This window comes from Pteropus vampyrus, unplaced genomic scaffold (genome assembly GCF_000151845.1).
Source record: "Pteropus vampyrus isolate Shadow unplaced genomic scaffold, Pvam_2.0 Scaffold1, whole genome shotgun sequence".
Classification (NCBI taxonomy): domain Eukaryota; kingdom Metazoa; phylum Chordata; class Mammalia; order Chiroptera; family Pteropodidae; genus Pteropus; species Pteropus vampyrus.
Window position 1 is genome coordinate 40,846,606 of NW_011888782.1, and position 26,000 is coordinate 40,872,605.

The 26,000-nt window shown below is 39.2% G+C and overlaps 1 protein-coding gene across 8 annotated transcripts in view; it reads right to left on the reverse strand.

The window, feature by feature from the left end:
* Window positions 1-22,324, reverse strand: part of NXPE3 (neurexophilin and PC-esterase domain family member 3) — a 33,526-nt gene extending 11,202 nt beyond the window's left edge. For 2 of the 8 annotated variants that reach the window (XM_011386596.2, XM_023527332.1), the window contains exons 1-4: window positions 22,196-22,324; window positions 16,604-16,892; window positions 7,003-7,757; window positions 782-855 (exon numbers count right to left, since the gene is read on the reverse strand). In XM_011386596.2, coding sequence (XP_011384898.1) covers window positions 782-855; window positions 7,003-7,757; window positions 16,604-16,696 — 922 coding nt within the window. In that variant the 5' untranslated portion in view covers window positions 16,697-16,892; window positions 22,196-22,324. The other 6 variants (XM_023527335.1, XM_023527346.1, XM_023527344.1 and 3 more) reach the window with 6 other exon arrangements.
* Between the last annotated feature and the right edge of the window lie 3,676 nt (window positions 22,325-26,000).

Here is a 26,000-nt window from a genome sequence, read left to right on the forward strand (position 1 = left end):
CAAGCCAGACAACTGGGGCTATGGAAGAGGAGGATAGATGCAGTACTGGGACAGAGCCTCCTGAGGTATTGGACGTTAGAAAGTGTGAGGAATGCAGTTCTACTGGGGGATACCATGTCTACTAACATCTTGGCTTTGGGGTTGAGGGCTAGGCTGATAAAAGTTAAGTAATTTCCATTAATTATGTTTCACATATGTCCACTAAAATTAGTAACTCACTAAGTTCAAGTAAACCAAATACAGCTCTTCATTAGGGAAAGACTGGGATTTCTTGTGGCACATGATAATGGAGACCAGAGATGCAGACTGGCAGAGTTCTATCTGCCTCTGGGCCACGGACAAATTTTATTTAGCCCACATAATACTTTAAAAGTTTTGAATTGGATGCCAATGTTTTCAAATCTGGAGATATCACATTTAAAAATTAAGATTTCTGGGGTATTTTTTCATGTGGAAAAAAATCTATAATCTTGCTGAACTAGGTCTACATTTCTGCATGGCAACAATGCAGCACAGACTGGGGAAAGGCTGCCCCCTTTAGGTGGTCCTTGCTCTTTGGTTCCAGTCACACAAGACATGCATGTGGCTAGTGCCCACCCTGCTGGAGTCATGTGCGTTATATACATAGTCCCTGTGGCTTTAGTGTTTGCAATACCTTTCAGTATTTTCAATTGTGCCCAGAAGTAACCATGGCAAAAAGGGTTCTGTAACATCAGTGAAACTACAAAGCCTCGACCCACATAGCAAGAAAAAACAAATCATCAAGCTCACTCCTTTTTACCTTTTATTCTCCTGGGAATCACGGTCACCAAATCAGGTCCACTGGAGTTGATTGGCATTTTGATATTGACATCACTTTAAGAGGAATAAAAAGAATACAAGCTTAGATTCAGGAACATTTATTTTCCAATATTTTCTTTATTTGCAAATAAAAAATGGATGATTTCACAGAGCCTTATTAAGATGAAATATTCTTATAGATGTTAATCAATACAATTAATACTTAATTAACTAAGTCTCTTGAAATAAACAGGTTATATGAATATATAAACTGAATAAGAATTAAATAGCTTCTTAATTTTTCACTGCTTAGCCCTTAAACCAAACTGTAAAATGACAAATTCTGATTTGAATCACTCTGCTGGACTCAGAGAACAGCTCACACTGATGAGAATGTCTATTTTGTCACTACCTAGCTTTCAGGCTGCAAGTTTATGCAGCATTAAGTCACATGTCAGATTCCTTAGGCCTTGTTCAGAACTGAGATGAGTCCTGCTGGAGACACTTGTCCCCAGATATGTGCTCATGCGGTAATTTGTTCATTACTATAGTTCTTTAGTATTTGTTCCCATTACTAAAACATATACTACTCAGAGACAAGGATTGTGTCTCATTCACCTTTTGTCTTCAGTACTTAGCATTAGAGTCCATGCCTGGAAAATATCTAGTGGAAGGCTGCATAAAAAAGTGGAAAAGAGTCCAGGAGAAGAGTACTGAAAATTCAGTATAACTATTCCAGAAACCAGGTCACAATAATTAGGCCTCTTACACTTAGACCAAAAAACAAACAAAAAAGTAAAATGCTAACTTTTCAAACTCTTGATAGGAGAACTTATAGTCGTTATTTTTTGTTTCACCAAAAGTCAATTGAAAAGAGATTTGTTCTTAAATAATTCTTAAACTTCACTGTGTGCCAGGCATTCCTAGATGTAAAGGATATAACCGTAAATAAAACGCACAGGATCTCCTCCTTTATGAAACTGACAAAATGGGGGAGAAAGACAAAAAACAAGTAAGAAAGCATAGAGTGCTATATTAGAGAATAACATAATTTCATAGCTTAAAAAAGTGACATTTAAGAGAAGACATGACTTTTAAAAGAACACATAAAAACTGTTTTCATGAACCTAGAGCTTTAAGGTAAGGAAACAAAGAAAACTTCACCTCTGCAATTTTCCTGTAAAAATGTTTAACCTCAATCTAGTCATGTAGAAACAATAAAGTGGTAAATCCAAATTAATGGACACTCTACAAGAGTGACATCAAAATTCTCAACATCATAAAAACAAAGGAAACTAGAGACCCTTTCTGGATTAAAGAAGATTAAAGAGATGACTAAACACATTGTGTATGATCATAGATTAAATTAGTTAAAATAAAAAAGGAAGCTAGAGGAGGCATCTAAAAATGGCGTAGATGATAGAGGCTTTGTTCATCCCTCTTGCAACCACATCAAAGTTGGGACGGAAACATGGAACAAACAGCAAACAAAGTCGCCTGCAATCTAGATGAACAGAGCCCTACAACTAGGGAGAGAAATAATTAATCAACTTCCAACTGTAGAAGGTAGGAGGGGGCTAAGATGCAAGGCTGCTCAAGGGGCCATGTCCAACAGGACTTTTGCGGTGATGGACTTGTTCACTCTGAGCACCAGCGCTGGTAGGCTGCTTGTGGGGCACCAGGGACTTACAGAGGGACATTGAGTTGTTAGAGCAAGGGCTGGAGGTGAGGCTCTCTTCCAGGCAGAAGTGCTGAAGGCATCCATTGTTCCTCTGTTGAGCCCTCCCCGCTCCCAGTGTGAGGACTCAGCGCCACCATAGCTGAGACGTCATCAAACTGGATAACAGAGGTCGCTCTGCCCAGAGGATTCCCTGAAATTCCGCCTCCCCCAACTTGCAGCCTCCTCCAAGCCACATTCAGTTGTGTCCTTCATGAGTCCCGGTGCTCCTTGTTGAGTCAATCCTCAAGACCCACACTGGTGGCAGCAGGCCTCGGTTTCTGGCGTGGTCTCTTGGGGAAGCTTTAAACACAGCTGGCCCCAGAGGGTGGCTCCAGAGGGGCACAGGCTGGGGCTAAACTTGGCCTGCAGCTGAACCCCTCTCAGGACTGTGCCACTGGACACCTACTACACAAAGCCATACTAATAAAACCAGGAGCCTTAGGAGCTTTGCTTAGTACACAGAAAGACACAGAAAGGCAGCCAAAATGGAAGACAAAGCAGCAGAAACCATATGAGAGAACAGAACAGAGATCCAAAAATAATGGAGTTAAGCACTCTAATAGATGCAGAGTCCAAAACACTGGTTATAAAGATGCTCAATGAACTTAGGGGAAGTGTAGATGAACTCAATGAGAACTTAAAGAGGTAAAAATAAATTTAAAAAAAAAACATAAAAATGGAAATGGAAATTATAAAAGGGAACCAGTCAGAAATGAAGAACACATTATATTATTATTAGAGGGGATCAACGGAGTGGATAAAGAGGAGGATCGAACCACCAATATAGAGGATGAGGAAGCCAAGGACACCCAATCAGGACGGCAAGAAAAAAAAAGCCAAGGCTATAATAATTAAAGGAGCTTATGGGACACTATTAAAGGTTAAAACATCTGGGTCACAGGGGTACCTGAAGGGGAACAAGACATGAAGAGCTATTAGAAAAAATAATGATAGAAAACTTCCCTAACCTGGTGAAGGAAATAGATGCACAATCCCAGGAAGCCTAGAAAGTCCCAAAAAAGATAAACCCAAAGAGGCCCACACCAAGACACATTATAATTAAAATGCCAAAGGTTAAAGACAAAGAGAATCTTAAAAGCAGCAAGAGTAAAGCAGATAGTTACCTACAAGGGAGCACCCATAAGACTGACAGCCGATTTCCCAAAAGAAATTTTGCAGGACAGAAGGGCGTGGCACAAAATATTCAAAGTGATGAAAACCCAGGATCTACAACCAAGAATTCTTTACCCAGCAAAGCTATCATTTAGAGTCAAAGAACAGATAAAGAGCTTCCCAGACAAAAATAAGCTAAAGGAATTTATTAGCAACAAGCCAGTATTACAAGAATTGATGGAAGGACTTCTTTAAGAAGAAAAAACATGTATCAAAAACATGAATAAAGAATGGTAATAACTACATATTTATCAACAAGTACCTCAAATGGAAAAGAATTAAATGCTCTAACCAAAAGATAGGATGGTTGAATGGATAAGAAAACAAGACCCCTACATATGTTGCCTATAAGAGACTCACTTCAGATTAAAAGACACACACACACTAAAAGGAAGGGGATGGAAAAAAATATTGCCTTGATGGACCTAGAGGGTACTGCACTGAATGAATTTAGTCAGATAAAGACAAATATTACATGATTTCATGTACATGTAGAATCTAAAGAACAAAACAACCAATAACAAAAAATAACAGAAACAAACTTGTAGATACAAAGAATATTTTGAGGGCTACTAAATGAGAGGAGGGTTAGGGGGATGGTAAAAAGGGCAAAGGGATTAAAAAGTACAAATGGATAGTTACAAATTAGACATGGAGATACAAAGTGTAGCATAAGGAAAATGGTTAATAATGTTGTAATAAATATGTAGAGAGAAGAAGGGTACTAGATTTACTGGGGTAATCACTTTGTGAGTCATATAGCTCTCTAATCACTATTCTATACAACTGAAACTAATATATTATTGTATGCCAACTATAATTGAAAAAAATTCATTGAATTTTATAGTGTAAATATGAGCAACTAATTGTCTATTATATTTCAATAAAGCCAGGAACAAAAAAAAAAAGGCAGCTACACAGAACATTATTGGGACAACTGGAGAAACTTGAATATGGACTGCATATTAAATAATAGTATTGTATCAATCATAAATGTCCCAAGTATGATAATTGTGTTATGGTTATATTTGGAGAAAGTTCATATTCCAAGGAGATGCATACTCATGGGGTTCAATGCCATGATGTCTACAATTTACTCTCAAATAGTCTGGGGGTGGGGGGGAATTATACGCAGACACACATATAAACCCACATACAGACAGAATCACATTAACGATGGTAAATCTGAGTTAAAGATATATGGATGCTCATTACTATTATTCTTGCAGTGTTACTAGAGATTTGAAGTTTTTTTTAAAAGTATAAATCATGCTAAAGGAAAGTTTATGTGATAAGCTCATTCTTTCAAAAAAGTCTCTTCCCTTGTATTAATAGAATCTTATAAGCAAAGTACTGCTGTTTTTTTCCCAAAACCAACACTTTTTTTGCCCTTAATAGTAAAAAACAAAAATTAAATCACTTTATTTATCTGTCATTTAGGGACCCAAAGACCAAGGCTTCTTAATCCTTTCTGAATTAAGCAACATCATGAGCCACCAAGAAAAGAGGTAAAAATGGGTATCAGCTTAACATATTCAGACCATAGGCTCAAACCGGTATACCCAAAGATCCTTCAGATGATCAATTTCAATCTTTCTCTTTTTCTTTTCAGTTATCCTGGTACAAATTTTCAGAATTTTAATAGAGTAAACAATGCAAAAAATAAAATCAGTATTAGGAGTCTGTCAAATGTTTGGTTTCCAGAAACTTATGCCACCTCAAACACGGTTTTCCTAGCAAACTTCCAGATAAGGAGAATTTCTTAATGATTCTATTACAGAATGCCATCATCCAGGATATGCAAGTAAGAGCAAGGACACACATTATTTTATCCTTCTGGATTCACAAGTGTTTTTTTCATTTTTGGTGATAGAATTTGGTGCTAGATATATTTTTAAATTTTACACTAATTTAATTCTCTCACCTTGATCTCACTTTTTCCTACTTGGAATCTGCAGAAATTAGAAGCTTTGCTTTCTCATCTTTGCTAGGCCACTAAATGAACTGACGACACAATCTAAAAGCGGGTAATCTAAGTAGTCTTCATATACAGGCAAAAAGTGCAAGAAATGAAATAATCTGCTTATAGTCATCAATAAATAGAATTTCTGAGATTTAACCCAGGATTAAAAAATAATAATAACTAATGCTAAAGTCCTTTTGTACTAAGCCATACAAAAAACTAGACAGTCTAATCAAAAAAAGTGCAGTAAACACATTGAGTAGTGCTCCCTCTGCTGGCCTTCTGAAAGTATGGCATGAGTCCCTGAAAAGTGTACTTAAAACTGTTAAGATCAGAAGGTGACTCTAAAAGTGGAAAACGAGAGGGTTTTATTTTTAAAGCTCCTATGGCCCACATACCTTATGGTAGGAACTTCTCCCTGACCGAGTAATGAGTGGACATAAAACATAAAATTCCTCAGAGTGCTTAGATGTACACAACAAAAATATCTCTCTACCAGGGAATGCTATAAAAGTACATATTTCATTTAAAAATAAGAAACATTTTTTATATTCTTTCAAATAGTTGTACTTTTGACCATGTAACTTTTTTAAGTTTTTATTTCTTGGAAATGTTATTTTACTTCAGAACTATATGGACTGTTTAAGAAAACAGAAATTTTAATTCATAATGATCATCCCATGATTCCGTTCATGCATGGAATCACTGCATGAACGGAATGCAGTGCATATGTACCATGCTTTACTACATATATTGATCATTTTGATGAAAAAATTTTATACTTACGTTCGAAAATACAAAACTGTTAACTTAATTTGCTGTGGTATTCCTGGCTTCCCATGCTTATTATTCAATCAACCCAGCAATGTTGCCATATTCACAGTCTTTTTTCTGTCAATAAATGTTTATATGATTTTAACAAAATCTCATTTGAAATTTTTTTTTTTTTAGTTTATTAGGTAAAGCTAAAACACTGCCCTGACTACAAGACGTCTAGCAGCCCGGTTCTTAGATAACTTTTTTATCTCTTCTGTGAATAGGTGATCTTGCTTATATGGCTATAGATGTGCTACGTAGTTCTGAAGTAAAACATAGGTATGTAGGTAAAAAAAAAAAAAAAATTCAAGGGTAAAGTGTCTTTAATTTGAACTGGAATAAGCACTAAGCTTCACTTTTAAAACACAAGTCACAAAACAAATCTGTATTTTCTTATTCACCACCTCTCCTGAATTGGGCCAAATTCAGAGAGAAATAAGCAGCACATAACCAAAACAAGAAAGTCTCCAAAATGGGACATGTCTCCTAGATGGGCCAAAAACAGTGGACAGGGACTCTTAAATTACCCTCTAGAGCAAGGAGCACGTACCTCTGGAAGAAAGCACTCTCTGCAGCAGTCAGGAGTCCCTTCAGGTACCCGCCTTTGAAATGGTTGATTCTGCTGCTGCACGGGAGCTTCTTTGGTTTGAAGCAGAACCAGGGTTCTCCGGTGTAGAGGTCTGTAAAGTTACACAGGGGCAGACTCCTAGGAAGACACACATTGCACTCGGTAGTTTCAGAAATTTTTCCTGAACGAAAGAGACTCTTGAAATAGACCCTGTCTGGTTTCTCTTCCTGTAGGTGCTGAAGAACTCTGATTCCCTCACTGGGGTGGACCAGAGTTATGGACACTTTGACTTTGCCTGGCCAGAGCAAAGTGAAAAAGACCTTGTAAAACCCATTCTGGTAGTCCACCACTCTGCCCACGGCCCCTGCCCGCAGCTTTGGGGAGTGGATTCTGGCCTGCAGATAGTCTCCACCATACTTCTTGGGCTTTCTTTGAAAATCCTGTATATGAACCAGCACCTCTAGCTGGCTTCCCACTTTGAAGAAGGCTGCAGAGTTCAAGATGACAAAGTAGCTGGAAGAAGGGTCACTGCTCTTCAAAAAGGGGACTGGGCCCACATCAGGCACCTGCCACTGTGAGGCAGCCAGTAAGGAGTCCTCCTCCATGCGCTCCCGGCTGGACAGAGTCTGGTGCTCATAGCCACAGTAAGGATTCCGGCTAATTCCTGTCACCTGGGAGGAAACAAGCTGTCCACTACTGTCGACAAATGTGGCTGAAACAGTTTCATGGTCCAGGTACTGAAAGGAAAGACACAAAAACAGAAACCACAGCTAAAATAAATCTCCTTATATTCAACCAAATAAATTTCTGCTTCAGTTTAAATTTTAATAAAACTGTTTGAGATAACATTGTTTTAAAAACTAGAGCGCACTAGTTTTACAGGGCTATCTTACTGTAGCAGCGAAATCAAGACAAGGAATAGTCATAGTGGATCACCACACTTGGGAGCTTTACCTCCAGGAGCTCACTCAGGTTCCCACAGTAAATACTGGACAAAGGAAATCATTCTGAAATGTATCAGAGAACTCTGTTCTTCTTAACAAGGTCTGACCTCAAGAGAAATTATTTTATCAGAGGCTAACCTATTGGAGTTTTATCAGAGCCTAACCAAACTGGAGTAAGAGACATATGTTATTAACCATCCTATTCTAACCATTGTGTCCAACTTAAGGGGCTGAGAGAGGACTAAGAAGCACTTTGAAGTTCACAGTCCAGGAATACAGGCTCACTAAAGGACTGAGACAATCATTGGACTATAAAACGCTTCGCCTCCCCTACATCTTACCACACCACTAAAACCCTATTTATCAGAGTTTCTTTTACACAGTCAGTTCATCATGTCCAGCTTTCAACAAAAAAATTACAAGACACACTCAAAGGCAAAAAAACACAATTTGAAAACACACATTAAGCATCAGAACCAGCTTCAGATGTAGCAGGGATGCTGGAATAATCAGATCAGATAATTTAAAACAACTGTGATTAATATGCTAAAGGTGCTAATGGAAAAAGCAGATAAAATACAAAAACAGATGGGCAATGTAAGGAAATAGAAATTCCAAGAAAAAATCAAAAAGAAATGCCAAACAGCAAAGAGGAGTTTTAGGGTAAAGAAAATACTCTGCATGATATTAAAATGATGGATAAATGTCATTATCATTTTCCTAACCCACGGAATGTACAACACCAAGAGTGAACTCTAAGGTAAATTATGGACCTTGGATGATTATGATGTATGAATGTACGTTCATCCTTGGTATAAAAAAAAAAAAAGTACTTTTCTGATAAATGATGATGATAATTGGGGAGGCCATGCACCTGTGGGGGAAAGGTAGTATTTGGAAATCTCTGTAATCTTTCTGTAGGGTAAACCCTGACAGTTGGTTTTCCTTGTTTTGTAATGCAAGTGCCTGACTTCAACTTTGATTGCCCAGATCCATTTCAAAGAGGCATCCACATCAAAGATGGCTCACTGAAAAGAACACATTGCCAGCCACACAACTAGATTAAGAGCCAGGCTGTACTCTTTCTCCCCAGGCTCCTTTGTTTCAGGTATTTTTGATTTAGATAACTGACCATTTGGGCCACTTGCTTTTCTCTTCCTCTGCTTTAAATTCCCACTCTTATATTTTAAATTCACTAATAAAGAGTGAACCCATGAAACCCAGGCCCCCACCCTTGACTCCAATAAAAGCAGAACGCCAGGCCCACAGCTACCCCTCTTTTTCTACCCATGACCTCACTGTGTGGCCCCAGATATGTAGTGTACCCTTTAGGACCTATGAGGCCCTTGTTCTTTTTTCAAAGTTTCCTGATGGTTACTGCTGAGTGCATCTTGCAAGCATAAGAAGAACCACAAGGGCCAGTGAAGACACAACACTGGATATCAACAGACTGAGACTGAGACTGGCACAAAACACGTCCTCCCAATTTTGTTGTAAATATAAAACTTCTCTTAAAAAAAAATTAAGTCTTTAAAATAAAATTAAAAGACATTCCAGACATCAAAGAGACTGTAAAAAAAATAAAGAATGCCTTTGAAGGGCTCATTAGTAGACTGGACACAGCTGAGGAATCTCTGCGCTTGAGGATATGTCAATAGAAATTTCCAATCTAAAAAGCAAAGAGAAAAAAGAATGGAAAAACAGGTACAGAATATTTGAGAGCTGTGGCACAAATCCCAAACACACATGGAAATTGGGTGCATAATCTTTTCAGTACCTAACCCAGGAAACTGTATCTTATATTATGCCATGATATATGTAAGGGGGAAAAAAAACGACAACAAAACAATACCAAAAATTACTTTCCTCAGTAGCTAATATTACCTGTTACAATCCACTTAAAGAAGGCCCCAGACTCTCCATCTATGCCAAACCCCTTATATTTTTATCCTATATGAGATAAAAAATAATCCCATATAAGGTAAAAATAATCCCAAAACACAGGGATTTTTAGTGATCCTCTTAGAATCAGTAGAAATTCAAATTATAATAGTAACTTCAATAAAGCTGTAAAAAAAATTATACTAGTAATAATTGAATACAATTTTTTTTGTAATACAAGTCTAATAACGAGAAGAATAGAATTCTTTGGGAGGGAATAACATCAAAGTCAGTGTTCTCTTTCTATTGCTAATGTTCATCTTTATAAACCACTCTTGGTTCTTAGGCTGTACCAAAACAAGTGTTGGGCCAGATTTTACACTTACGTGCAGACATTTTCAGCTGAAAGGATTTCATTAAGAGCCTTCCTTTTAAAAGAGTATATGGTATTATTTTTCCATTAAAAAGGGTAAGAGAAGAAAAACAAAAATCACTTTGAAAATTTTTAGCAGAGTTGATGTCAGCATCATGACATCAGCATCACAACACTCCTTTATGTCCCCCTTTGTAAAAACTAATTAGGCAACCGTCCAAACCAAAGTGCCTCTGAGGGAACTGTGGTATCCAGCACCAGATGCTAAGAGACCTTGGAGGAGTCTTGCCCACATGTGCATCTGGTAATAGGCAGATACACCTCAGTACAGGCTACAGAGCCACTGGAGCCAGTAAACTTGCCCCAACCCCTCAGAGCTGAAGCTGGGGAAAACCTAGATAGTGCTGACCTGAGAAGATACCTTCAGACAGAAGAAAAATTGTAGAAATCCCACCTTCCTAAAAGGAGACAACAGCATGCAATGAAGGGGGAAAAATAAGTCTGGGTGCAATGAAGAACATAAGAGGAACTTTGCCAGCACTGCCCCTCCCCCAACATGACACAGCATGGGCTGAACTATATCCTGCAGCATCTTATCCCAAGAGGGAGAAGAGAAGTGGTGAGTTAGTGCCCAGTTACCCTCACTGAGGCAGATGTTGCTGGAGAAACCCATTTCTCTCCAGCAGCATCCAGAGTACTAAGGTGAGATCTCTATGATGGCTGGGAAGGAGGAGACTGTGGGAGAAAGGCAGATAAGAACATCAAAAAGCATGAAAAGGATACAGTTCCTGCTAAGCTTAGGATTTTGGAAGTACACTCAAGCCTATGGGAGAACCTCACCGACAACCTTCCCACCCAGTCCACGGAAACCCCCAACACTCTGAGTGCTAAACCCATACCTACCCCCCACTCTGTGACCAGCTCCTTGTGTGTGCTCCCAAGTGAGGTGGCAAGTGCAAGTCTGGTAAACAGAGTGCTACCAGAAAAACAGACCAGTATCTGTGGGCAAGGGAGAAACCACAAGCTTGAGCTATAGTGCCACCTTCTAGAAAACAAAAGAAGTTAACAACAAATAACCTGGTGGGTTATAAGAATCAGAGAAGACCTAAAAGCTTAAGATTTGTGTCACAAGAAGAAGCAAGAAGTGTGGAACAGGTGTATTTATACAAGAGCAGAGAAAACCCCAGATATATCAGGATCAACGATCAGTTTACCCCACTTGAAGGCAACTAGTAAAGATCTGAGGAGCTGCCTACTACTTCAAGCATAAAAGCGGCAATGCAAATCTACAGAGAATGTGAACAAAAAAAAAATGTCATCACCAAAAGATAACAATAGTCCACCAATAACCAAGCTCAAAGCACATAATTTATCAATCTAGCTGATAAAGAATTCGAAATATCTATCTGAGGAAACTCAAGCATATGTAAGAAATCACAGACAATTCAACAAAATATATGAACAAAATGAGAAATTTACAAAGCAGCAGAAATCATAAAAAAGAAGCGAACAAATTCTGGAGCTGAAGAAGTCAATGAATAAAATGAAAGATGCAATCTTTCATTTTACATCAGAGTAGATCATTTACATCAGAGTAGATCTAATGGAAGACAGAATAAGTGAACTAGAGACAGAAACTTTGAAATAACCCAATCAAAGGAGAACAGAATGAAAAAGAATATAGAAAGCCTATATTATCTATGGAATGCTATCAAATGTATAAAGATTAGAATAATTGAAATCTGAGAAGAAGGAGACAGGGAGAAGTGAGCAGAAAGTTTACTTCTTTAATAATTTTAAGAAATTTAATGATTTCTTTAATAAAGTGTTGAAAGAAAAAAATTGCCAGCCAAGAATACTCTATCTAGCGATGATACTTTTCAGGTATGAAGGAGAAATAAGAACTTTCCCAGACAAACAAAAGCTGTGGGAATTCATCACCACTAGCCCTGCCTTGCAAGAAATGCTAAAAGGAGTTCTTCACATTGAAATGAAAAGATGCTAATCATATGACATAAAAACATATGAAAGTATACAACACACTAGTAAAAATACACAGTCAGATTTAGAAAACCCTAATTCTGTAATAGAATGGCTTATTAACTACTTAACTATGGTATAAAAGTTAAAGAAAAAAGTTTTCAAAATAACTAAATCTACTATAATTTGATAACTACACAATATAAAAAGAGGTAACTCATCATATCAAAAATAAAAAAGGGAAAGAGTAAAAGGGTGGAGCTTTGTATGTGATTGAAGTTACCAGCTTAAAATGGACTGCTTTATCTATGATATGTAGGCCTCATGGTAACCACAAAGCAAAAGCACACATTCATAAAAGAGGAAGAAAGAAAAACAGAGCATACCACCATGGAAAATCACCAATTAACAAAGGAAGGGAGAAACAGAGGGAAAAAGAAATAATGAAAATACAAAACAACCAGTAAGCAATTAATAAGATGACATTATTATTAAGTCCTTACATGTCAATAAATACTCTAAATATAAGTGGACTGAATTTACCAATAAAAAGGCACAGAGTGGCTAGATGGATAAAAAAAATCAAGACCCAAATATTGCACCCTACAATACTCAATTCAGATTTGCAGACACACACAGGCTCTACTGAAGGTATGGAAAAGATATTACAAATGGAAACCAACAGAAATCAGGTGTAGCTATACAGGTATCAGAAAAAATAGACTTTAGGCCAAAAACAGTAACAAGAGACAAAGAAGCTCATTATATATGTTCATCAGGAACACATAACAATTATAAATCTATACCTATCCAACATTGGAACACCTAAATATATTAAGTAAACGCTAACAGAACTGAAGGGAGAAATAGACAATATAACAGGGGATTTCACTGCCCCCACCTTAAGCAATGAATAGATCATCCAAACAAAAAAATCAAAAAAGAAACACTGGACTTGAACCATACATTAGATCAAATGGACCTAACAGATGTTTAACGGATATAAATTCATTCCAACTACAATAGCAAAATACACATTCCTCTCAAGTGCACACAGAACATTTTCCACATCATATCACATGATGGGCCATAAAACAAGTCTTAGCAAATTTAAGAAGACTGAAATCATACCACATATCTTTTCCAACCACAATGGTAAAAAACTAGACATTAACACAAGAAGAAAGCTGGGAAATCTACAGATATGTGGAAATTAACACATCCCTGAATAATCAATGGGTCAAAGAAAAATCTAAAAATTATCTCAAAACAAATGAACACAATATACTAAAACCTATGGGAAACCTACTGCTAAAGCAGTTCTAAAAGGGAAATTCATAGCAATAAATGTATATATTACATAAATAGAAAGATCTCAAATAACCCACTTTACACCTCAAGGAACCAGAAAAAGATGAACAAACTAAGACCAAAGTTCACAGAAGGAAAGAAATAACAAAGATCACAGTGGAAATAACAGACCATGAGAACAATAGAAAGGATCAATGAAACAGAGCTGGTTTTTGAACAAAACTGACAAACCTTTAGCTAATCTAAGAAAGAAAGAAGATTCAAATAAAATCAGAAATGAAAGAGGAACATTACAACTGAACCACAGATATATACAGGATAATAAAAGACAGTATAAACAATTATATGCCAACAAATTGAATAACCTAAAATAAATGGATAAATTCCTAGAAACATATACCCTACGAAGACTGAAGGATGAAACAGAAAAGGTGAACATTCAAATAAGTAAGGAGATTAAATCAGCAATCAAAAACTTCCCAACATAAAAATGCCCAGGACCAGATGGCTTCACTGGAGAATTCTAGCAAAGAGTTGAAGAAAAATTACCACTAAACCTTCGCAAACTCTTCCAAATTATTGAAGAGTAGTGAACGCTCCCCAACTCATTTTATGAGGCCAGTATTATCTTGATAATGAAAGCTAGACAAGGACACTACAAGAAAACTAAACTACAGACCAATATCCCTGATGAATATAGATGCAAAAGTTCTCAACAAGATATCAGCAAACAGAAGTCAACAATATATTAAAAAGATTTTACAACATGACCACGTGGGATTTATCCCTGGGATGCGAGAATGGTTTGATGTACACAAAAGAATAAACATGATACACCACATTAACAGAATAAGAGATAATAAAAACATATGATCATCTCAATAGATGCAGAAAAATTTGACAAAATATAATATCCTTCCATGATAAAACTTCTCAACAAATTAGGGATAGAAGGAACATACTTCAACATAATAAAGGCTATAAACAACAAATCCACAGCTAATATCATATTTAATGATAAAAGATTGAAAGCTTTTATTCTATGATCAGGAACAAGACAAGGGTGCCTACTTTCACCACTCTTATTCATCACTGTACTGAAAGTATAAGCCATAGCATTTAGGCAAGACAAAGAAATAAAAGGCATCCAACTCAGAAAGGAAGAAGTAAAATTGTCATTATTTGCAGATGATATTATCTTATATATAGAAAATCCTAAAGACTCAAAAAACTGTTGGAATTAATCAACAAATTCAGTAAAGACACAGAATATAAAATTAATATACAGAAATCAGTTGCATTTCTATTCATTAACAATGAAACACCTGAAAAGAAATAAAGAAAACTATCCCATTCACAACACTATCAAAAACAATAAAATAATTTAGAATAAATTTAACTGAGGAAGTGAAAGATCTGTACACTGAAAACTACAAGACTTTGATGAAATTAATTGAAAAGACAAACAAATGGAAAAATATCCCATGTTCATGAACTGGAAGAATTAATATTGTTAAAATGTCTATATTACCCAAAGCCGCTTAAAATTTATTGAAATTTATTGCTCCTCTGTCACCCTGCAGGGTCAGCTCCATCTCCCAACCCCATTTTTTTCAAGCCCCTACACATAAATCTCCTGGATCCACCCTCCTTCCACCTCTACCTCCACTCTAGGCAAGAACTTCCTCAATGTCCTACCCTCCAGTAGCAAATGTATCTATGCTGCCAACCATCATGACATCTTTCTTCTTAGGTCAGAAGAAGGAGCATGATTCCTCCTACACGATTATTATTAAAATGATAACAGGGACACTCATGATGCTCCATTTGTGCTCTAGACCCCTTCTTCTCCTCCTTTCTTTGGTCCATTAATCCTTCTCCTCCCCAGCTTCTCCATTATCTCCTTCCCCTCAAAATCAAGTCTAAAACTTCCATTTCCAGCCAAGATAGAGAAACAGTGAGATTTACTCTTCTACTTGAAACAATTTTTTAAAAAGCCAAAATATATACACACTTTCCAGACACTGGACATCAGACAACAAAAGACATGATGGCTGAAAGACAGGCAATAAAGGAAATAGTTCTGTAACCGTCCTTTGCTCATATCTTTGAGAGCATCTCCAAGCTGCAGCATAGGGAGGGGAACCCAGGTGGAGCATGGTGGAGCTGAGAGTCTTAAAAGACCAAGCTGATGAAAATCCACAGGAACAGAAGGAGAGGGCTGCAGAGAACTCAGGAGATTTACAAGGGGTCCCACTTGAGTATTCAGCAGAGTACTTAAGAGCACATGTGTGTAATGAAACTACTAGAGGCTGGGGAAAGAACCACCTGAAAGCATGAAAGAGAACAGTAACCTGAGCTCCCACAGGGCTGGTATGTTTGTGGGACACATATGTTCACTCCATGGCAAAACCTAATAAGCAAAGAAATACCATAATTAAGCTGGACCTGTAATCTGAGAAGTACCACAAGCCAACAGAACTAAAAAGACAGCATCTTTTATATAGAAACTACTCCATACATGTTGGTGATATAAGTTCATGCAGAGGGTGGCAGAGGTGGGGGAAGGAGAATATTACTATATAGAATATTACCTTCTTACTACCAGGCACCAGTGAGCATTCAGTAAGACACGATCCCTGCCCTTGAGTGCCATATCATAGTCTTCAAAACAGACTCATCAGTCAAATTCCTCCCTAAAATACTCCAGCTTTTTGCCAGGAATCAGCTAAAAGGTCCCCTCCTTGAAAAGCCTTTCTTTCATCACTCTAAAGCTCCAGAGTGACCCACTTTTCTTTCTTTATGGTACTTTTCACAATTTCTAATTATCATCTATTATTATTATATGATTATGGTTACTTATTACTATTATTTTCTCCCATGCACATTTAGAATATGAGCTCCATAAGTGAAGAAATCATTACTGTTGACTTCACCACTGTATCGTTGGTGACTAGCACAGTATGTAACCATTGTAGGCACTCAAATTCTTATTGAATTAATGAAAACAAGGACTATGACCATAAGTTTCCTGATGATACAAGCTAGTTAGCCCCAAATCTCTTAGCTATGAAGGAATATACTAAGTACTCACCTCTACCTGAGTAACATTGATGACCAGCACCACCACCATCAACAGTGCAAGCAGACAGCAGAAAAGTCGTAGTCTGAAGAAAGTGATCCACATTATCTGGCTGTGTCTTGATCACCCATGGCTGACACCATGCTACTTTCACTCCTCAAAACTCCATGTCTTTATTTTTCTGAGCTGCAGATGAGCTTTCAGTTTAATCTGCTTCTTTTCTGCTCGTATCCTTAAGAGTTTTTCATATAAAGGAGAGCCTGGGGTTGAGTTGAGAAGCACATGTTTCTTCAAAGGACTCCTTCACAGAAGGGAGATGAGAGAACAGATCACCAATTGTAACAGTCTAGGATGGGGTAAGAAGAAAGATACCACCTTTTCTCTTCTTTAACCTTATCGAAGGCCCAAAGTCATGGGGAGAAAGCAGAGCCAGAGCACAGGAATATCTATTCCACATCCAAGGAATTTACTCAAACCCAACCCCAAGCTTCTATGTAAATACAATGATATTGGTCCTACTATCTATTCAGGTTTTAACTTTTAAGAGAGCAGTGAAGAATGTCTTCAAACTATTAGAAATTGCAACATCAAAGTAACTGTTAAATTTCTACAAAAGTCTAAGTAAATAAAATCACTTCCCTTCCTTAAAGTTCAAATTATATAACATTACTAGAGTAATTATATTTAAAGAGCATTAAGAGAAAACCTTGTGATTTTATGAGAAGTTCTGGGATACTGTGCAAACCAGCTTGCCATCCTCTGAAACACAGAGTGCCATCCTTCTGAATGGCAGAAGACAGGAAATACTCTTTAGGTCTCTAGCTCCCCCACCACATATGTGGTCCTGATGCTCCCTCAGCTGAGTAACAAGACACAGGAGGAGAGACACCTGCCTTGAAGATTTAGGAGAGGAAAGTTAAGCTTGAGTAGCTACAGGACACCCAAATCCTCATCACATCTGCTAGAGCAGAGGACTTCACAGTCTGTCACTCCGAGCTGTTCTCCCACATAATGAATTAAAAATGTTCTCTCTAGTTGCTTTTTTGATAAAGGTAAACAGAGAAAGTGCTAGTATTTTTTTTTCCCAGCAAGGCTTTCCGTGGAGGGCAGGATGGAGAAGTAAAGGTGGCAAGGGTATACAGTCATGGTGCAAAGGATCTCAGAATAATTCAACTGCACCAACACTCCCTGCAACTTTGGCTTAGATCTGACAAGCCCCCTATTCTCTTTCTCATCTACTCCCCGTCTAATCCATCCCCACGCCACAACAACCTTTCCTCACCCCACCTTCATAAAGGAGACAAGGCTCCACTATTGCAATATACTCTCCATCCTCAAAATTCCCACAGCATTTACTATTGTCACTACTCAGCTAATCTCTGTATTTGTCTGCCCACTTATACAAATTATGACTATATTTTTTTAAAAAAAAGAAACCATATATCAGAGAAAAAAACAACTTAATGATAACAATGAATCATACTTTTTTGATTCTCTCACAATAGTTAACTCTGTACATGATATACGTTAATTCCACGCAACAAATAATTATGGAGGCCTAATTCTGTACTGAACACTATACTAAATGCCAGAAATTCCCCTAGAAAAGCTTACACTCATGTAAGGCAAGCAGTAGTTACTCTCCTAAATTAAAGGGGAATAAATCTTCCATTCCTGGCTACCTTCACAGGGATGCCAGGTACTGTGAAAGACAGCACTTAACCATTTCATGGCTGCCCAACACTGCCCCTCTCCAACACCCAGGCACCCATCCACCCTGTAAATTCTGGGAAGAAAATGGCTGTGAAATAAAAAGAAATAATTTCGTCACCAGGGCCCCAACTGCTCTTCAAAGAGTTGGCCATAAGAATCAGGACTCCCTGATGGCCAGAGAGGGAAAACCCCAGACATGAGGCTCTGGGGGGGTTCAGCTGCACCATGGTAGGCATGGCCTATTTACTGTGTGAACACCATCAGTTTAAAGGATGTCAGTATGGTTCAGAGCCAGTGAGTAAGCAGCACAGCAGCAGTGAGGGATACAGAAGGAAGGCAAAAGCAGGAGACCTCGAAGCTAAGGGAACTATAGGGCTATAGGCAACAATGAAAATATGCAAGAAGCCGCTCATGGCCAAGGACTTCTACTGAAAATCGTATGGAGGGTCATGCCAGGAAAAGACTTGACTTCCTACTACGAGCAAGTAGTGCATTAAGATTTGAGAGACCATTTGTATATCTAAATAGATGTAGCCTGAGGAGCACAATCAGACAGACCTCTCTTTGAAAAGACATATACTAAAATGTTGATAGTTGTCACCTCTGGGCAGTTTTCATTTTCCTCCTTCATCTTTATGTTCTAATTTTTAACCAGGAAAGAAAAATCACAAATATAAAGAATATAGGTGGTTTTTAACAGTAATAATTAAAGACAAAACATAAGAGAAATGAAGCATTAAATCAGATATAGGAAAACGATTCAATTTAAAACGAAAGACTTCAAAGTAAAAGAAGAAATAGGTGATAGGTTTCCGTTATTTTCCTACAAATATTAAACCTAGGCATTATAACAAGAAGAGAGAGGGAAAATATCCTTTAGTATCTCAAATTGCCTTAGAATGGAGTAAGAACAATAGTCCCGAATGAGAATGACTCTAGAAAAAATTCTCCTAGATCAACAACAAAAAAAGATTAAATATATAATTTAACTTAATTTAATTTACCTGTTTTGAAAATTTCCAGTCCCCAAGGAGAGATGCTTATTAGAACCAAGAAATAAGAGTTTCATCTAAGTTTCCCTCCTAAGTGTAAAATCCTAAACTCAAGTAATCGTGATAGTAGCCCTTATTCTTTTCTTGCCACGTTCAATGCACATGTTGATGTTTTTTTCATTTTTATACTACTCTTCTTGCTGCAACAGAGGCAAGGTTACAGGTTAAAGATACTGAAAATGAAGTAAAGGAAAACATATCCGATATCAAGGCTACAATTTTATAGCACAGAAATGTAACACAGACTTTAGTACAACAAAGTGAGAGCAGTGGGGATAGGAACATTTCCTTTCCTACCAATAAAAAATGGTAACTGGCTGTTTATATACATAAACTTAAACATGGCAAGTCACTCTCAGATCTGAGCTAAAGGTCAAAACTTTATAAATAGCAATATAACTGAAAAAAATATAAACCAAAGATATAAGCTTCAAATGTTATTTTTTGTAAAGGCTAGAATAATCATGTAGTTCAACAATTCATCCTACCACTACAGAAAACAAGAGACATCTAGGCAGATCTAAAAATTATGATTACTCCAATTTAAACTTGAGCAGTCTTATTTTCAAATCTTTCTGAAGTGTCAGTCCACCACTTACTCATGCTTCATATTTATTTTCAAAGGACAAGCAAAAAGTAAAATGCATGGTTTGTTTTGCCAAATTTTGATTAAGACTACTTACCAGTCAATCTAATTTTTTTATGGCCTGTGGCAATAAAAGACTGCCATTAGGTACCTGACTTCCTATCCATTATCTCACAAGAGAATTACAAAGTGATTGCTCACATCACTTGGAACTGCAATTGTTAATAACACAAATGAAATACTTAAGTTCAGTACTAAACAGGAAATGAGGCAGCAACCCCGTCCTCTGGGGAGCTAATGTTCTTAGAGAATCATTTCGCAAAGAATATTTTTAGAGGACAACCATACATTCAGTTTCTGGGACAGTCCCCATCCTAAATACTCTGACTTGCTATTCACATAAATGTAATTTTACTTATCAGAGCAAGTGTCTGGAATTTTAATTCAGAATACATGGACCCTTATGTAAAAGAGCACAGATTTATATAGAATATACCCAAACTTAAATATTGATATCTAAACTTTCCAAAGAGCAGCTGTATTTTTCATAGGGTGCTGAGTAAGACCTTGAAACTTAATCGAGCAGGGCCTACAGAGAGAAACAGAGACTCATCCCAGACAGTAACAATGATGGGTCAACCAAATAAGGTCAACCCTTGGACAAAGATGAAGCAGGGACATCTGCAGGACTTGCTTCCCCAGATCCCATTTCTCCTTCATTCACCTCTACCTCATATGCCCAAAGAGCTGACTCATCTGGGCCTTCCCTTGCTTTTCTTCCAAAGCAGGGGCCCATGCTTTCATGGTGGGTGGGGAGAGGTAGACAAGTAAATATATCAGTTAAATAAGTCACAGAGTAGTAAGTGCTATAAGAAAAAATAGAGCATGCTGATAGATAATGGCCTTCAACCTTGCATGCCCATTAATACCATCATGAAAGCTTTTAAAAATGCCAGTATCTGGACTACATCCGACCAATTGAATCAGACAGAATCTGTGGGAGTAGGTTCCAAAAAACAGCTTTTTAAAATGGTCTCCAGATGATTATAATGTACAGCCAGGTAGGAGAACCATTAGAAAGGGTGGCCAGAGAGTGTTATTTGTATAAGTTGGTCAGGGATGGCCTTTCCGAAATGATGTTTGAATTGTAACTGACATTGTCCCCTCAGGACAACCCAATTACGGGGCAGAAGGGACAGCCAACCCCTGGTTAGTTATCTATCCTTTTGTTTCCCTTCTCAGTAACACACAAAGCACTTTATCAGGCCCAGAGAAATCCTGAGGATAACAGACATGAACAGAAGATATTAAACAGTCAAAGGAAAACAGAACCCAAACACTGTGGAGGAAGTGTGCTACGCCTCCACTGCGGAATCAGACAATTGGGGTCTGGGAGTCCCGCCAGCTTCAAGCACACCCTGATGTTCCAAGTGATAATTAACCACAGTGAGAAGTGGGGAGAGCCATCAGGGCAGTGTGGTTCTTTATCTTTAGGAAATTTAACTGTTCCTTTAGAGTAAATAATGAAAAGCAAGGAAAATTTTAGGCAATTACACATCTTTTTTAAAAAAATACTGCCTGAGACTCCCTCTTACCACTACTATACTTCTGGCCTGTGATCAAGCGGAGATTGGCAACAGGCCAGCGTCTCTCAATCACACCTTATAAAGTCACACTCGTTTCTCCCCGTACGACCCGAATCTGATGTCAGTAAGGCCAGATCAGTCCAGTGTGAGAGCACCGCCAGCCAAGAGGCAGCTGGTGCCCAGAGCAATGATGAGACGGAAGTTAGAGCTGAAAGAGGAGGCGTCGCCAAGTGCTCCGCACTGGGTCAAGGAAGGTGTCAGGGGGAGGGATCTTCGGCGTCTGTCAAGGGGTCTGGCTCCGCCAAGCTAAGGCTGCACCTGCCCACGCTGCAGCAAGTGGAGAAAACTGAGGGAGATGCTCGCGCCCTGCCCCGCCCCCTACCTGCCGGGACCTGCCTCGGCTGGGAGATTCAGATCCGCTGCGGCAGCCAAGGGCTCCAACTCTGCCCCTGCCATGGGCTGGAGCATCTCCTTCCAGGCGCCAACGCCCCCAGCCGTGTCCCCAGCGGCTGCACCTCCTCCGCACCAAAGCCGGGGACTGGGAGTCAGGAGCCGGCGCGCGCGGAAGGAAGGGCTTCGAAGCCGAGAGGGGAGCGCGAGGCCGGGGAATGGGTTGCTCGGGCGGCAGCAGCCCGGTCCCGCACCCAACCTGCAAGTCTGCACTCACCTCCGGATCCGGCCTGCCGCTATGCGTTCCCTCGCGGCTAGAGACACACACGTCCTGGTCAATCGCAGCTGCGCCAGGCCGCCCGGCCCCTGCTTCCTGGACCCACTGTGTCTCCTAAGCCCCGACCCCCGGCTACGATTCGTCGAGCTCCGGGAGGGGCGGGCCGAAGACGCTGACTGACAGCTGCAGGGGCCGAGCGTGGAACACCGAGCACAGAGCCCAGCACCGGAGTGCCCCGCGCGCTCAGTGCCGTGCGGATCCTGCGCGCCAGAGCGTGCCGCAGCTGTCGCCCTGTGGCCCCAACTCTAGGCCCTCTCGGGACCCAGTGCCTATCGCCTTCGGACGTCAGGGTTTCCCAAGGGAGCATCCGTTTCAAGGCATTTTTTTTTTTTTTTTTTTTTTGTCAGCGAAGTGACCAAAACGGAGATGCACGTACTTGGGCCATCTTTCCTCTCAGTGGTGAAATTTAGTGTTCCTTGTAGCAGAGAAACACGATTTGCAAAGCACGAGCACGGAGACAACTGGTCTCTGGACTCTTTCCTTGCTTGCAAATAGTCGTCTTATTCTTCAATTCGCCCTTGAAGTGGCCCTCCCTATTACTTTGACTCTCCTTGTACAAGACGTGGGTCTTCTGGCAAATGCGCCTCAACATTTTTAACCCCGGTTCTGGGTTTTCCTGTTGTGGACATTGTTTAAATCTAACCAGTAAAACGTCCTACGTGAAATGCAGGAACTGAGAGGAGTCCTTAGAAGACAGACAAGCTCTTGCTCAGGAAGCAGAAAAGGACCATTCAGCTCAGAGCACAGTGCGGTTAACCGAATTTATCCAAGCAAAACGCAGGCTCTAAAAGTAAACCTGACCCCAGACTATTATCTCAAGGTTGAGGAAAAATAATTAATATGAATTACAACTAACATTAATTATTTTTACATTTATTGACCACAGTGGATCTACGTGCTTATTTAGATGTTTTCATGGCAGGACTACAGGCATGGGTGATCAGACTCATGAATTAAGTAAAAGGAGGTTCTACATAGGACAGTGTCTTCTGGAGTAACAATTTCATTCTGTTATTCCTCAAGGATATTCAGTCTTCCAAGGCCTTTTGGAATCATGAAAAGTGGCTTCCATTGCTCTGTACCTGATGATGAAGAGCCCCATATGATAGACTTTTGCTCTGATTAAGTTCTGTCTCCCAGTAGATGTACTCCCAGCCACTTACCTTTCACAGTTTGGCTGTCTGGCAAAATGGCAAATACTTAAACAGGACATACTGACTTCTAGGTCATGGTTTTGGACTGCATTAGTTAATGATCTTTATTAACCTCCATTCACACAGGCAGTCATAATACTGAGGAATTTGAGTACTCTTACATGTGTTTTACAGTCATTATAGCCACAAACAAGAGTGGTTGGGACCAAAGAAGCCTGTCCATCACTACTAGATTTTTAAAAGTTCTCTAACTACAAAGTAACTACACTCCCAGTGCAGAATGCTACTGTTCAAAGAATATGCACTTTTGGATCCTAGCCTGCCTAGGTCTGATCCACAGCTTTGCCTCTTACTAGCAGTGTCATCTTAGGCAAATTACTTCTCTGAGTTAATTTTCTCAACTAAATTAGGGGCAACACCGCCTGTGTTACCAGACGAAAAAGGGGTCTGTCTGCGCACCTCTAAGCCAATGAAGAGATACGTGCAGGTTTTGCAGCAAAGAAAGTATATTAGAGAGTTGCAAGTCCCAGAGACACAGGCAAGCTATCGCTCAAAGGCCTGGCTCCCCAGTGTCTCAGGAATACAGATTACATAGGGGAAAATCAGTAATCATGGAAACTAGGAGTTGGGGTTGTGGGTGCTACTGATTGGACAGTTGGAGAGGGATGAGGTAATTGATCATTGTGTTTGATTTCGGAATGAGCCACAAGCCACCACATATGGTCCCGTGGTCAGTGGGTATGTTGTTCTGCTTCGATTGGCCTAGGGTTGAAACACATCCAAGCCAGGATGTTATCCTTAATCTAATGTCCAGCTGAAACCTATTGTCCTCATGATTATGGGCCTGAAGCTCAGTTAATCTTATGTCCTGAGACTTAATAATTAAAGGAGCAGGCATACAGAGGTTAAAGGCAGAAAGAAGCAAGTGAGTCACAATGCTGTTAGCTGGGCAAAACCAGCTTGAATCAGAGAAAAAAAATATACTTTAGAGAAATGAAATTTCTCTGCAATTACATCTGCACTTAGGAATAAATGAGATGACAAATTAAAAGTGCCTAGCACGTGTCCCAGATCTCTTCCTCTTGAATGTCCTATCTAAGGTTATGACATAGCATGACAAATTTGTAAATGTTGCATATAGGATAACCTAACTTTGAGAGCTGGGGAAAAAATGAGAACATAAGGTTTGTATGTCATGATATAAAACCCAAGGAACCTGTCATTTCTGACCCGTCTAAAAAAACATGATTTAGATGCTAATGTTACTAAACTTTATTTCTTTCAGCAAAACAAAGTTTGGATCTTAAGGTTAGATAAGTAAAAGCAAATTAAACCTGTTTCTGATGCAATTAACTTGGAGGACATTCACAAGCAAGTCTAGCGCTGTCTCTGGTAGCAGAAGCTTGAGGCACAAGCACTCCTGAGCCCATGTCAGTTCCTGATATAGTTTCTTTGCTTTCCTCCCTTGGAAAAAAGTGACTGAAATTTGGTCCCCCAAAACCATCAAACCATTGTTCAAAATAAATGACTGCTGTCACATTAGGTACCAACCACCCTATTCCAAAAACCGTGAACCACGAGAGGATTCTGACAAGGGTAGGAGACTGGAAGGAAGAAGTATTTTGGTGCCTGTATTAGTCTGCTTAGGTTGCCATAATAAAATACCATAGACTCAGTGGCTTAAATAACAGAAATCTATTTCTCTCAGTTCTGGGGGCTGGAAGTCACAGATCAAGGTGCCAGCTGATTCAGTTTCTGGTGAGAGTTCTCTTTCTGGCTTGTAGATAAACACCTTCTCACTGTGTTCTCACATGACAGGGAGGAAATGAGAACTCTCTGGTGTCTCTTCCTCCTCTTAAAAAAACACCAATCTATCAGAATAGGGCCCGATACTTATGACCTTGTTTCACTTTAATCGTCTCGTGCTAGGAAAGTCTTTTGCATGAAGTCTTTCATGCACACAGCCTTGGCCTGGAACACTTACCAAGAGATAAGAGTCACAGCTAGCCCTTGCCTTGTGTGGGAACATCTTTCCCTGTTTCTAACTCAATGAGCATTACTTTGTTCTGCTTAAGAGACACCAGAGAGATCCCTCGCCACTTCCACCATGCGAGTACACAGTGAGAAAGAAGATGACCATCAATGAATCAGGAAGGTAGCTTTCACCACTGAATCTGCTGGTATCTTGATCTTGGATTTCCCAGTCTCCAGAACTGGAAATAAATTTCTGTTTATAAGCCACCCAATCTGTGATATTGTTATAGCAGCTCAAATAGACTAAGACATACTATACAGTCAGAACAGTTTCCCAAAGTTACTTAGGTCAGTAGTCCCCAACTTTTTTGACAATGGGGACCGGTACTCCTATGAGAATCTAATATCTGATGATCTGAGATGGAGCTGAAGCAGTGAGGCTAGCGCTGGGGAGCGGCTGCAAATACAGATGAAGCTTCACCAGTTTGCCACTTACCTCCTACTGTGCAGCCTAGTTCCTAACAGCCCACAGACCAGTACCAGTCTGTGGTCTGGGTGTTGGGGATCCCTGACTTAGGTCATCTCCCCTTTAGTGAGTTTATGCCAAACATTTGTAA